Source organism: Pristiophorus japonicus, chromosome 16, assembly GCF_044704955.1.
Source record: "Pristiophorus japonicus isolate sPriJap1 chromosome 16, sPriJap1.hap1, whole genome shotgun sequence".
Taxonomy (NCBI): domain Eukaryota; kingdom Metazoa; phylum Chordata; class Chondrichthyes; family Pristiophoridae; genus Pristiophorus; species Pristiophorus japonicus.
The window spans coordinates 14,233,783-14,245,476 of NC_091992.1; the positions used below are offsets into that span (position 1 = coordinate 14,233,783).

At 43.9% G+C, this 11,694-nt stretch overlaps 1 protein-coding gene across 1 annotated transcript; it reads right to left on the bottom strand.

Moving 5' to 3' along the window:
- Positions 1–572: 572 nt before the first annotated feature.
- Positions 573–10,122, bottom strand: ift20 (intraflagellar transport 20 homolog (Chlamydomonas)). Its single transcript, XM_070858059.1, has 4 exons — positions 9,895–10,122; positions 3,666–3,751; positions 3,004–3,107; positions 573–1,018 (listed from the first exon to the last, which is right to left on the bottom strand). Exons 1-4 carry the CDS (start codon positions 10,019–10,021, stop codon positions 937–939), a joined length of 399 nt encoding a protein of 132 aa, XP_070714160.1. The 5' UTR covers positions 10,022–10,122; the 3' UTR covers positions 573–936.
- Between the last annotated feature and the right edge of the window lie 1,572 nt (positions 10,123–11,694).

The window sequence follows — 11,694 nt, forward strand, 5'->3', positions numbered from 1 at the left end:
TTCATCTGATTGTGTTCTTTGTAAGTGGGATGTTTCCAAGAATTTACCACACTGTGGGGCAGTTGAATGGAAGTGGTTCAATAATAAAAGGGATATATGGGCTGTGCTGGTTTTCACTGTACCAAATCCGTTTATACTGAGGACTCTAGTAACAAACAATGGGCAGAACATGTGCATGCCTCGCATATATGCAGTTATTACAAAGTCACATTTCCCCACTTTGTGGATCCGGCCACTGACCTTCTGCAGTGTTGGGGGAAGGGGAGGGAGAAGTCCAGATAAGCCAGCAATGCTGAAACCATATTACTTATTTGAACAGAAAGGCTAAGAGGCCAACCCACTCACAGCCCAATGCCAAATGTTGGTGCGTGTTGTCTACATTTCCTGGTGGGGTAACAGCCCAAACCACTAGTTTATGGTGCAAGTTTTCTTTCTGTCAGCGTTCTTTACATCAGAGGCAATCCTGCAGTGCACAGACACACCAGACACCGCTGTGGTGGGTAAGGCACAGCTTAGAACATCAGTTTTATTCATGTTCTCAAAGGGACACTCGTGAGATGATGGTCTACACATTTCACACTAAGTTGTGGAACTATTTATTAACAATAACAGAATATACAAAACAATAAAGGATAACAAAATATTTACACGTAACGTACGTGTTCTGATGCTTGTGGAAATGCCATCCTAAAAAAGTGGATATTAAAATTGTTACAAATAGCTTATGTAGTCCAAACAACCACATACAAACCTGCATTATAGAAATACCTGCTGGATATATATATTCATTGAAAAATGAAAAGGCAATGCAAAAATGCACCGTGTGTAAAACCACTGTTTTGATGGAATGCCATAATGGATTAATCACTGCAAACTTCACTGCATCGTTGCAGAGAAAAAAAAACGCTTCTCTTTTTAGTGTCTTCCCTTCCCATTTTATTTCTGAAGAATGAACTGATCAATGAATTCATTTTGTTCGGCTTCTACTTTTGATAGTGCGTCATACTCGATCCGGTACCTGTAAAAAAAGAGAATGGTCCGTGTTACACATTTATCTACATGATGCATGTGTCTATTCTGGGGGAGGGGAAGCTGCACCTTTATGCATCTCTCTAAGTTGATCCCCGCTATGAAGACGGAGTACTGCGCAGATCATTGCCTATGAAAACATTAGGAAATTGAGACAAAAAAACTGAAGTATAACTGAGACACTCAGTACAGAATTATTATTTAACAAAAATCTAAATCTTCATTAGTGTTGAAGAATAAACACTTCGAAAATTTGAGGGGGGATATTTCATGTCATCATCACAGGCGGTCCCTCGAAATGAGGATGACTTGCTTCCATGCCAAAAAAAAAGGATGAGTTCACAGGTGTTTTGAAGAAGAACCCGAACTACATCCTCAAGAATGGAAGATGTCTGTGCGTGGATTTTTTTAACGTGTGGTGGCCGTTGCACACCAGCCACTACACTAAAGTCGAAGAGCTGACAGAGTTGGCTGTAAATAACGCGGCAATACAGCTGGCCCGAGATTTTCCCAGTGTGGGGAGATAGAAAGGGATGGGGCAGGTTCTGGCTCTTGCCCAGCATAATTTTATATATTTAACAATTATTTGGGGTAGTCAAATATTACTGTAGTCCTTAAAAGGACCTTGCTCGGGGCAACTTGACTTCTTCACCACTTGTTTACTGCACAGCCCTGATTACATACAATACATTAATAATGGGTAAACACAAATGACAATTCCAATTGGCTGATAATGGCCTACAAAATGTCCAGTCAACTTGTTTCTTTCAGTCACAAAAAAAGATTACAAGGAAACTGCGAAACAAAGTTTCATTTTAAAGAAAAAAATCAGAACTATAGCCTCATAATCTAACTGTACCATGAACTGTGTGCGCATTTACCTACTAGCTTCCCCTTGTCCTTAAACACTTTAGTCCGGTCAATTAAACTCCACATTACCATCTATTTCTACACCATGAAACTCATCATTCTCATGTTCAAATCCCTCAATGAACTTGCTCCTCCCCATCTCTGTAAACTCCTACAACCCTCCGAGAACTCTGTTTATACCACTCTGACCTGTTTCGCATCCCCCCACTTCCTTTGCCCCACCACTGGTGGCCGTGCCTTCTGCCCTCTAGGCCTCAAGCTGTGGAATTCCATCCCTAAACACCTCTACCTCTCCCCCCTCCTTTAAGACGCTCCTTAAAACCTACCTCTTTGACCAAGTGTTTGGTCAGCTGCCCTAATGTCTCCTTTGGCACGGTGTCAATTTTTGTCTGTTTACACTCCTGTGAAGCACCTTGGGACATTTTATTACGTTAAAGGTGCTATATAAATGCAAGTTGTTGTTGAAACTTGTTAGGATTTCTTTACAGATGGTTGCAAAAATTAGATTTTAAAAAAAATAAAAAATAAATATATTTAATTCTAAATTGGAGAAGCCAAGAAAAGTGGCTCAGTTTGCTGTAACCCCTCCAAGCCATTCAGACTGAAGGAAGCAAAAGAAAGTTAGGCTGGTGGAAGTCACAACCAAACCTGCTGTTGGCACTTCTGAGCGATTAGTTTGAGAGCCAGAGACCGAGGAATGACCATCCATCAGAATGATGTAGCAATCGTAAAATGGATGAGATTTTGATTTATATATATTTTTTTTAAATACAACCAGCCATACACCTTGCACGTTTGCATTCTTTAGCCTTGCCGGTGTGCGAGAGTACCTTAGGCTGATGCAGCTTGTGTAGACCAAGTTCCTTATTGTTTGTATATGGCTTAAGTCACAAATGAACAGTTTAGCTTACTTACTCATCTCCTTAGTTGAGCAATAGCATTACAATATATAAAATACATGATGGACATTTAATACTAAAATAATAGTAACAGCAGAAAGATGGCTTCATTTAATGGTACTATTAACGATGGCTTCATGCAAGTCATTGCAATATTGCTCAATTCTCGCTTTGTATTGGTAAAAGATACAAGATTTCTACCAACCTTTCCAGCTGCATTTTCTTTTCAGCTATTAAAGCTTGGAGCTGCTGTTGTTGTGCTTCTCTTTGTTTAGCAACTGATTTCAGAAGATTTCTAGCACCTATGGCCTGAAGATAGCAACAGAATTAATCTTTTGTTCTATGAAACTTTTAATAATCCCCAGAGCCAGTTACTTTCTCTCGCTGTAGTAGATTCCCCCATGATGGGCAGCATTTTTATTCCCCAACCACATAGTACAGGTTTCTCTAAAATCGTGGTCTAGTGTGCAAACAAGTGGGTCAATTCCATAACTCGTCATTTAGAAGAATTTTACACCCCAAGACAACAAGGTGGACTTTACCCGTTAGTTATTTATTACAGAGCAAACTATTTTGTAATCAACCTCCATAGGTAATTACTACAATCCACGTTATCTCAAAAACACCACTTGATCCCAGTTCCTTCATTTTCTGTTTGGGGAATGCATCATACACGGCTCGTACATTCCTACACCGGATCAAACTACCATACGGTGTCATTCCTGCTGTCAGACCGTTCAAAGGTTCATAAAGATGAAACGTAACCATTTGACGTAGTAAAGAGAAGTTGATAGCACCACCATTTCCCTTAGTGTTAAAGTACCTACGACACACAAAATGTCAGTATTGTATCGAGAGGAACATTACCTTCATCTTTTCGTTCTCAGCTTCTTTAGCAAGCTGATCGACTAGTTCAATTAAACCACCAACAATTTTCTGGAACTGGCCTATTTCTGAAAGAAAAGATTTTAAAAATTGTGAAATTACACATCATAACCACACCAGAAGATAATTGGCTCAGTGCTGGGACCCCAGCTCTTTACAATATACATTAACAATTTAGATGAAGAAATTGAGTGTAATATTTCCAAGTTTGCAGATGACACTAAATTGGTGGCGGTGTGAGCTGTGAGGTCAACGCTAAGAGGCTGCAGGGTGACTTGGACAGGTTAGGTGAGTGGGAAAATGCATGGCAGATGCAGTATAATGTGGATAAATGTGAGGTTATACATTTTGGGGGCAAAAACACGAAGGCAGAATATTATCTGAATGGCGGCAGATTAGAAAAAGAGGTGCAACGAGACCTGGGTGTCATGGTTCATCAGTCACTGAAAGTGGGCATGCAGGTACATCAGGTGGTGGAGAAGGCAAATGGTATGTTGGCCTTCATAGCTAGGGGATTTGAGTATAGGAGCAGGGAGTTCTTACTGCAGTTGTACAGGGCCTTGGTGAGGCCTCATCTGGAATATTGTGTTCAGTTTTGGTCTCCTAATCTGAGGAAGGACGTTCTTGCTATTGAGGGAGTGCAGTGAAGGTTCACCAGACTGATTCCAGGGATGGCTGGGACTGACATATGAGGAGAGATTGGATCAACTGGGCCTTTATTCACTGGAGTTTAGAAGGATGAGAGGGGATCTTATAGAAACGTATAAAATTCTGACGGGACTGGACAGGTTAGATGCGGGAAGAATGTTCGCGATGTTAGGGAAGTCCAGAACCAGGGTACATAGTCTTAGGATAAGGGGTAGGCCATTTAGGACTGAGATGAGGAGAAACTTCTTCACTCAGAGAGTTGTTAACTTGTGGAATTCCCTGCCGCAGAGAGTTGTTGATGCCAGTTCATTGGATATATTCAAGAGGGAGTTAGATATGGTCTTACGGCTAAGGGGATCAAGGGGTATGGAGAGAAAGCAGGAAAGGGGTACTGAGGGAATGATCAGCCATGATCTTATTGAATGGCGGTGCAGGCTCGAAGGGCCGAATGGCCTACTCCTGCATCTATTTTCTGTGTTTCTATGACACGCTAATACGTGACTTGTTCGTCAACCGCTAGAATCTGAATGAGTGAGAATTCAACTTTTGCTTCAACAAGGTAAGCCTCTTGATATTGTCTAAAAAGTGCACCTAACCTCCCACCCTCCATGAGACATCCACTATCCAAGTCTAACACCACTCGCGAGTCCCACCCATTGAATTGTTATCCTTGTTCCTTTACATTGTCTTGGCCCAGCTATACTGGCCAAATCTCTGGATACCATGTTGTGTCCAAATTATGCTGCACCTGCAATGCATGATGACTAGGTTTTACACAATGGTCTCATCAATTTTTTTTTTAAGTTGGAATCAAAGATGACAATAATCGAGTGCAAGACTACCATCTAATGCAGTCTCACTCACTGCAATGAAAGCAAGACTGTGCTGCCACTCTATAATCCAAATGTGTCGTATTTACCAACATAGCAACATGAATCTTGCACTAAACCTGGAGTATAATGGTACTCAATTCATCATGCATCTTTTTCAGCACAATGTTCTTACCTGAAACTATTTCAAGATTTTTAAATAAGGTTTATTGTTTAATGCTCTCCAATAATTGATACCCTGGTACAGAATTCATGATGAGTTACAACAGGAAAAAAAATACACTTTGTCATCAGTAAGGCATCCTGAAAAATCCAAATTCAGCTGCTGGAAGGTTTTGGAAACATAAAAATTTACAGCGCAAAAGGAGGCCATTTCAGCCCATCATGTCCACGCCGGCCAATAAAGAGCCGCACGGCCCTCGGTCATGACACCACTGTTCCTAATTCTTATGTTCTTATGGTCAGCAGCCCTGAAGGTTACATATAAACCAATGAACAATGGCGGAAAGGCAAAGAGCACCCAGCCCAACCAGTCCGCCTCAAACTGCAACACTTTACACAGAAACATTCTACACTCCATCCCAACCGGAGCCATGGGATCTTCTGGGAGAGGCAAAAGCTAGATAAAAGCCCAGGCCAATTGGGCGTAAAGAAGCCCCCCCCAAATCCCCTCTAATCCTTCCACCAACCACCTTAAAACTATGCCCCCTTGTAATAGACCTCTCAACCAATGGAAATAGGCCCTGACTATCCTCTATGTCCAGACCCCTCAATATTTTGTACACCTCAATGAGAACAAACCCAGCCTATCTAATCTGTCCTCATAACTAAGATTCTCCATTCCAGGCAGCATCCTAGTAAATCTCTTCTGCATCCTCTCTAGTGCAATCACATTCTTCCTATAGTATGGCGACCAGAATGCACGCAGTGCTCCAGCTGTGGCCTAACCAAAGTATTGTACAATTTAAGCATAACCTCCCTGCTCTTATATTCTATGCCTCGGCCAATAAAGGCAAGCATTCTGTATGCCTTCTTAACCACCTTATCCACCTGGCCTGCAACTTTCAGGGTTCTGTGGACAATCACTCCAAGGTCCCTTTGTTCATCTACACTAGTAAGTGGCCTACCGCTTAATATGTATACCCTTTCCTTATTAGCCCTCCCAAAGTGCATTAACTCACACTTTTCTGAATTAAATTCCATTTGCCTCTGCTCTGCCCACCTGACCAGTAGATTGATATCCTCCTGCAGCCCACGACTTTCCTCTTCATTATCAACCACACAGCCAATTTTAGTGTCGTCTGTAAACTTCTTAATCATACTCCCTATATGCAAATCTAAATCGTTAATATATACTACAAAAAGCAAGGGACGCTGTCCTGAGCCATGCGGAACCGCACTGGAAACATCCTTCCAGTCACAAAAACATCCATCAACCATTACCCTTTGCTTCCTGCCTCCAAGCCAATTTTGGATCCAACTTGGCACTTTGCCCTGGATCCCATGGGCTTTAACCTTCGTGACCAATCTACCATGTGGGACCTTATCAAAAGTGTTCCTGAAAGTTTGATTTATGGTTTATAAATTCTCGTCAGCCAATTTCAAAAGGATGTTTGTTTTTCAGCTCTGTTGGGAAATGAAGCGAGCCTCACAGAAATATTTCTCTTGGGGCCGGAGTATCAGCCGCAAATGAGAGAAGAGGTTTTCACCATACCTGTCTAGACTGCCTCTGAGCGCAGGCAAAACAATCAAACATCCTTCCCGTGTTTCACTCCCATCACAGGTGGGAGCAAAACACAGAACGGATGTGGTTTGATTGTCAGAGAGTTTGTGCCGTTGGTCTTAATGTTAACATTAAATAATGCAGAAAACCTCATTTGGGTTACCAATTCACACAATGTCTTTTTCCTAATACAGGAAGAGCACTGTTTAAAGCATACCATTTTTTAATGATTAAAAAGTTAATTCTAACACTGGAAGCAAGTAACACTTTACAGAAGAGCATTTCCAACACTATATACAAAGCCTCCTCTGCTGGTCTACATTTTACATTCGATCCGACTGTTCCCCGTCATTAATTAAAATGTACTTTTTACACAGTAAGCTATTCTTCAATTGTGTCATAGACCACAGACAGTATTTCAAGCTCAGATTGACAAACTCTCATCATAGTTGCCTGTTTTTCTAGTTAATCTAATTATAGTTAACCTCTGAATATTTGTATTATTTGGCATTTGTTCAATCGTTAATGCAGCATCTATCCTCTCACTGTTTTGAACCCATTCAATAAAGCTGACATTTTAGATGTTGCAAAAACATGTCAAGTTTAGATCCAGGCCTGATTCTATTTGTTTTACAGGGGACAGCATTATCTTGGACAAGTAGTTACAAAAGCCGATATTTGCTTTTATAAGTTTGTGAGGGAATCAGTGCTGGAAACATTTTTATTAATTGGAAGTCACTGGATCAACATCCTTGGTGAGACTGAATCAGAGGAAAGGGTCTCCTAGTCGGCCTGCCAACCTTTACCCAATACAAACTCCAACTCATTAGAACCTCACCAGCCATGTGCTATTCCATACAAAGTCCTGCTCATCAATCACCCTGACCTCACCAATCTCCAATGGCCCCCTGTTTGCAATGTATTGATTTCAAAATCTTTAACCTCATTTAAAAAGCTCTCCATGGCCTCACTCCACCCTACCTCGGTAACCTTCCCAACTCACGCACTCCACTCTTCCAACTTGGACCCACTGTGCATCCCCCTTCCCTCCACTCCAGAATTCTCTTCCATAATTTAACAACCCTCCAAGAACTCTGCGTTCCTCCAACTGTGGCTTTGTGTGCACATACCACTCTTTGCCCACCACTGGCGAATATGCCTTCAGGCATCTAGGCCTTTAATCTCAGGAATTGTCTCGCTAAACCTCTCCACATCTCTTGTACTCCTTTAAGACCCTCCTTAAAACCTACCCCTTTGACCAAGCTTTTAGTAACCCCTCCAAGCATCTGCTTCTTTGGCTCAGTGGCAATTTTTGTCTGAAGACACTTCTGTGAAGTGCCTTAGAATGTTTACTATGTTAAAGGGCTATCACTCCTACTGATTGAGGTTTGGCAGCTAATATTTTATAAGAGAGTGCAAATTCCATTCTAAGTTTCACGTAACACTGATGCTGCAGTCAGTTGAGTGGGGACTGAGGAGAGGAGTCCTTACTTTTGGTTTAGAAGACTCCACACATTATAGAATCATAGAATGGTTACAGCACGGAAGGCGGCCATTTGGCCCGTCGAGCCCGTGCTGGCTCTCTGGAAGGACACTTCAGCTAGTCCCACTACCTCGCCTTTTCCCCGTAAATCTCCTGATTTACCATATAGACAGTCTGCAGACACCATTCTTGGTGAGCCAATGGCTATGGTAGTTAGAGCACAGAAGGAGACCATTCAGCCCATCATGTCTATGCCAACTCTTTGTTCAAGCAGTTTAAAACTATTCCCACTGCTTTGCTCTCTCCAAAGTTTTGCATTCACAAGATAATTACGGATAAGCAAAACCATTCAGCACCCTTATTCCATCCACCCAGAAAGACTCTACAGTCCCCTCATTGCAGCATCTAGTTGTTTCTTAAATGATCCCAAGCTGTTTCCCCTACTCTAGCATTGATCATTGTACTGAATGTGAAGAACTTCCTAAATTTATCTTTGATCCTGTGTTTTTGTACTACTGTCCTAAATTAATTTAAATATTCTAGATATACCTTTTTCATTCTCTTAACTACCATATAACTCAATATCATCTCACAGACTCTGAAAAGTCCAGGATTTCCTCATGAAGTCCCAGACTTTTGACACCAGGTCTTGTGGCCCTTTGCATTGCCTCCAGCACTTGAATGTCTCAGTGACCAGAAGTGGAAGCAGCACAGAAGATGGGAACTGAGCAGAGTTCACCAGACCGGCATCCAACTTTATTTTGAAAGCCCCTTTTGGGTGCACCCCTACCACTCTGAAAAATTGTTTCAGACATTCATCACTCTTTGCAAGAAGAATTTCTTTTGGTATCTACTCCATTAGTGCCCAGAGCAGTTTATACTTCTAGGTATCAACCGTGGCTCAATGGGCAGCACTCCTGTCTCCAAGTCAGAAAGTTTGTGGTTCAAGTCCCACTCCAGAAACTTGGAACACATCATCTCGACTGACACTCCAGCGCAGCGGAGTGCTGACTGTCAGAGCAAGAATGACTTGCATTTATATAGCACCTTTCACAACTACCAGACATCCCAAAACGTTGTATCGCCAATGAAGTATTTTTGAAGTGTGGTCACTTGGAAATGCAGCAGCCAATTTGCGCACAGCAAGCTCCCACAATCAGCAATGTGACAATGACCAGATAATGTGTTTTGGTGATGTTAGTTGAGGGATAAATATTGGCCAGGACACCAGGGCTAACTCCCCCTGCTGTATTTCAAAATAATGCCGATGTCCACCGGAGAGAATAATTTAATATCTCATCTGAAAGACGCCACCTCTGACCGTGCAGCACTCCCTCGGCACTGCACTGGGACTGTCAGCCTGGATTTCTAAGCTCAAGTTTCTGGAGTGGGACTTGAAGCCACAACCTTCTGACCACTGAGCCACAGCTGACGTCTTTCGGATGAGATGTTACACTATATAAATGCAAGTCTTTCTGACACCCCCAGCCCATATGGTGACCAACCTCCCTACCTCCCCGGACCTACTTTCGACAAAGTCCTTGCACTCCTCTTTCAGCTCGGTTGTATTTTGTGCCACCTCCGGATCCAAGACCCTGAGTTTGCTGAGCTCGTCAAAGTGCAGGCCGGCCTCCCCCAGCGCCTCCATTGCCATCAGACCGAGCTGACTCCTCACCCCCGCTCTCTCCTCTCCTCTCCTCTCCTCCTCCCTCCGGCAACCGCTGCCACGGCGACCGAGCCCCAGACACCACGTACGGCGTCGGCGTCAGTGTCACACATGAGCGCATGCGCCGCTGGAACTGTCAATCATTTAGCGCACGGGGGGGGGGGGGGGCGGGGTTAGAGCCCGGGCGCCTCGACTGCGCATGCCCGACTGGAACCGTTAATCACTCCGCGCACGGGGGGCGGGGTTAGAGGCCAAACGCCACGGACTGCGCATGCCCGACTGGAACTGTCAATCACTCCACGCACGGGGGGGGGCGGAGTTAGAAGCCGGGCGCCTCGCACTGCGCATGCTCAGTACCTTACATGTAATATAACCTGTAAAAATTATGTGTATTGACCCAATGCAAGTGCAGACAAGCAAAGGCTGTGTCATCGCATCTATGTTCTTCTCAATCTTCCTCGCTGCAATGCTTCATCTCACCCTTAACGAGCTCTCCGCTGGAGTGGAGTTAATCTGCAGGACAAGCGGGAAATTGTTCAACCTTCTACGCCTCCAGTCTAGATCCAACGTTGCTCCAACCTCTGTCATTGCATTACAATATACAGACGGCGCTTGCATTTATGCACACTCGGAGTCCAAACTCCAAACCATCGTTGACACCTTCACTGAAGCGTATGAGAGTCTGGGCCTTACATTAAACATCAGTAAGACAAAGGTCCTCTACCAACCTGCCCCCACCACACAGCACTGCTCCCCGGTTACAAAAGCTCCACGATGAGACCTTGGAAAATGTGGACCACTTCCCATACCTTGGGAGCCTACTATCAGCAAGGGCAGACATCGATGACTAAGTCCAACACCAATTTCTGTGCGCCAGTGCAGCCTTCGGCCATCTGAGGAAGAGAGTGTTCGAACACCAGGATCTCAAATCCGGCACCAAGTTCATGGGTTACAGAACAATAGTGATACGCCCTCCTATATGATTCAGAGCCATGAATTATGTACATCATCATCATAGGCAGTCCCTCGTAATTAAGGAAGACTTGCTTCCACTCCTAAAGTGAGTCCTTTGGTGGGACAGACATTCGTTGGGGAAGGGGGGGGTGGGACTGATTTGCCACATGCTCCTTCCGCTGCCTGGCAGTGTGGGCTGTGGGGGGGACGCTAGGGGGCTGCAGGGTGGCTTGGACAGGTTGGGTGAATGGGCAGATGCGTGGCAGATGCAGTGTAGTGTGGATGGGTGTGAGGTTATCCACTTTGGGGGCAAAAACACGGAGGCAGAATATTATCTGAATGGCGGCAGATTGGGGGGGGGTGGTGCAGCGAGACAAGGGTGTCGTGGGGCATCAGTCATTGGGGATTGAAGAAGGCAAATGGTATGTTGGCCTTCATAGCTAGGGGAGGGATTTGAGTATAGGAGCAGGGAGGTCTTACTGCAGTTGTACAGGTCCTTAGTGAGGCCTCACCTGGAATATTGTGTTCATTTTTAGTCTCCTAATCTGAGGAAGGATGTTCTTGCTATTGAGGGAGTGCAGCGAAGGTTCACCAGACTGATTCCCGGGATGGCAGGACTGACATATGAGGAGAGACTGGATCAACTGGGCCTGTATTCACTGGAGTTTAGAAGGATGAGAGGGGATCTTATAGAAACGTATAAAATT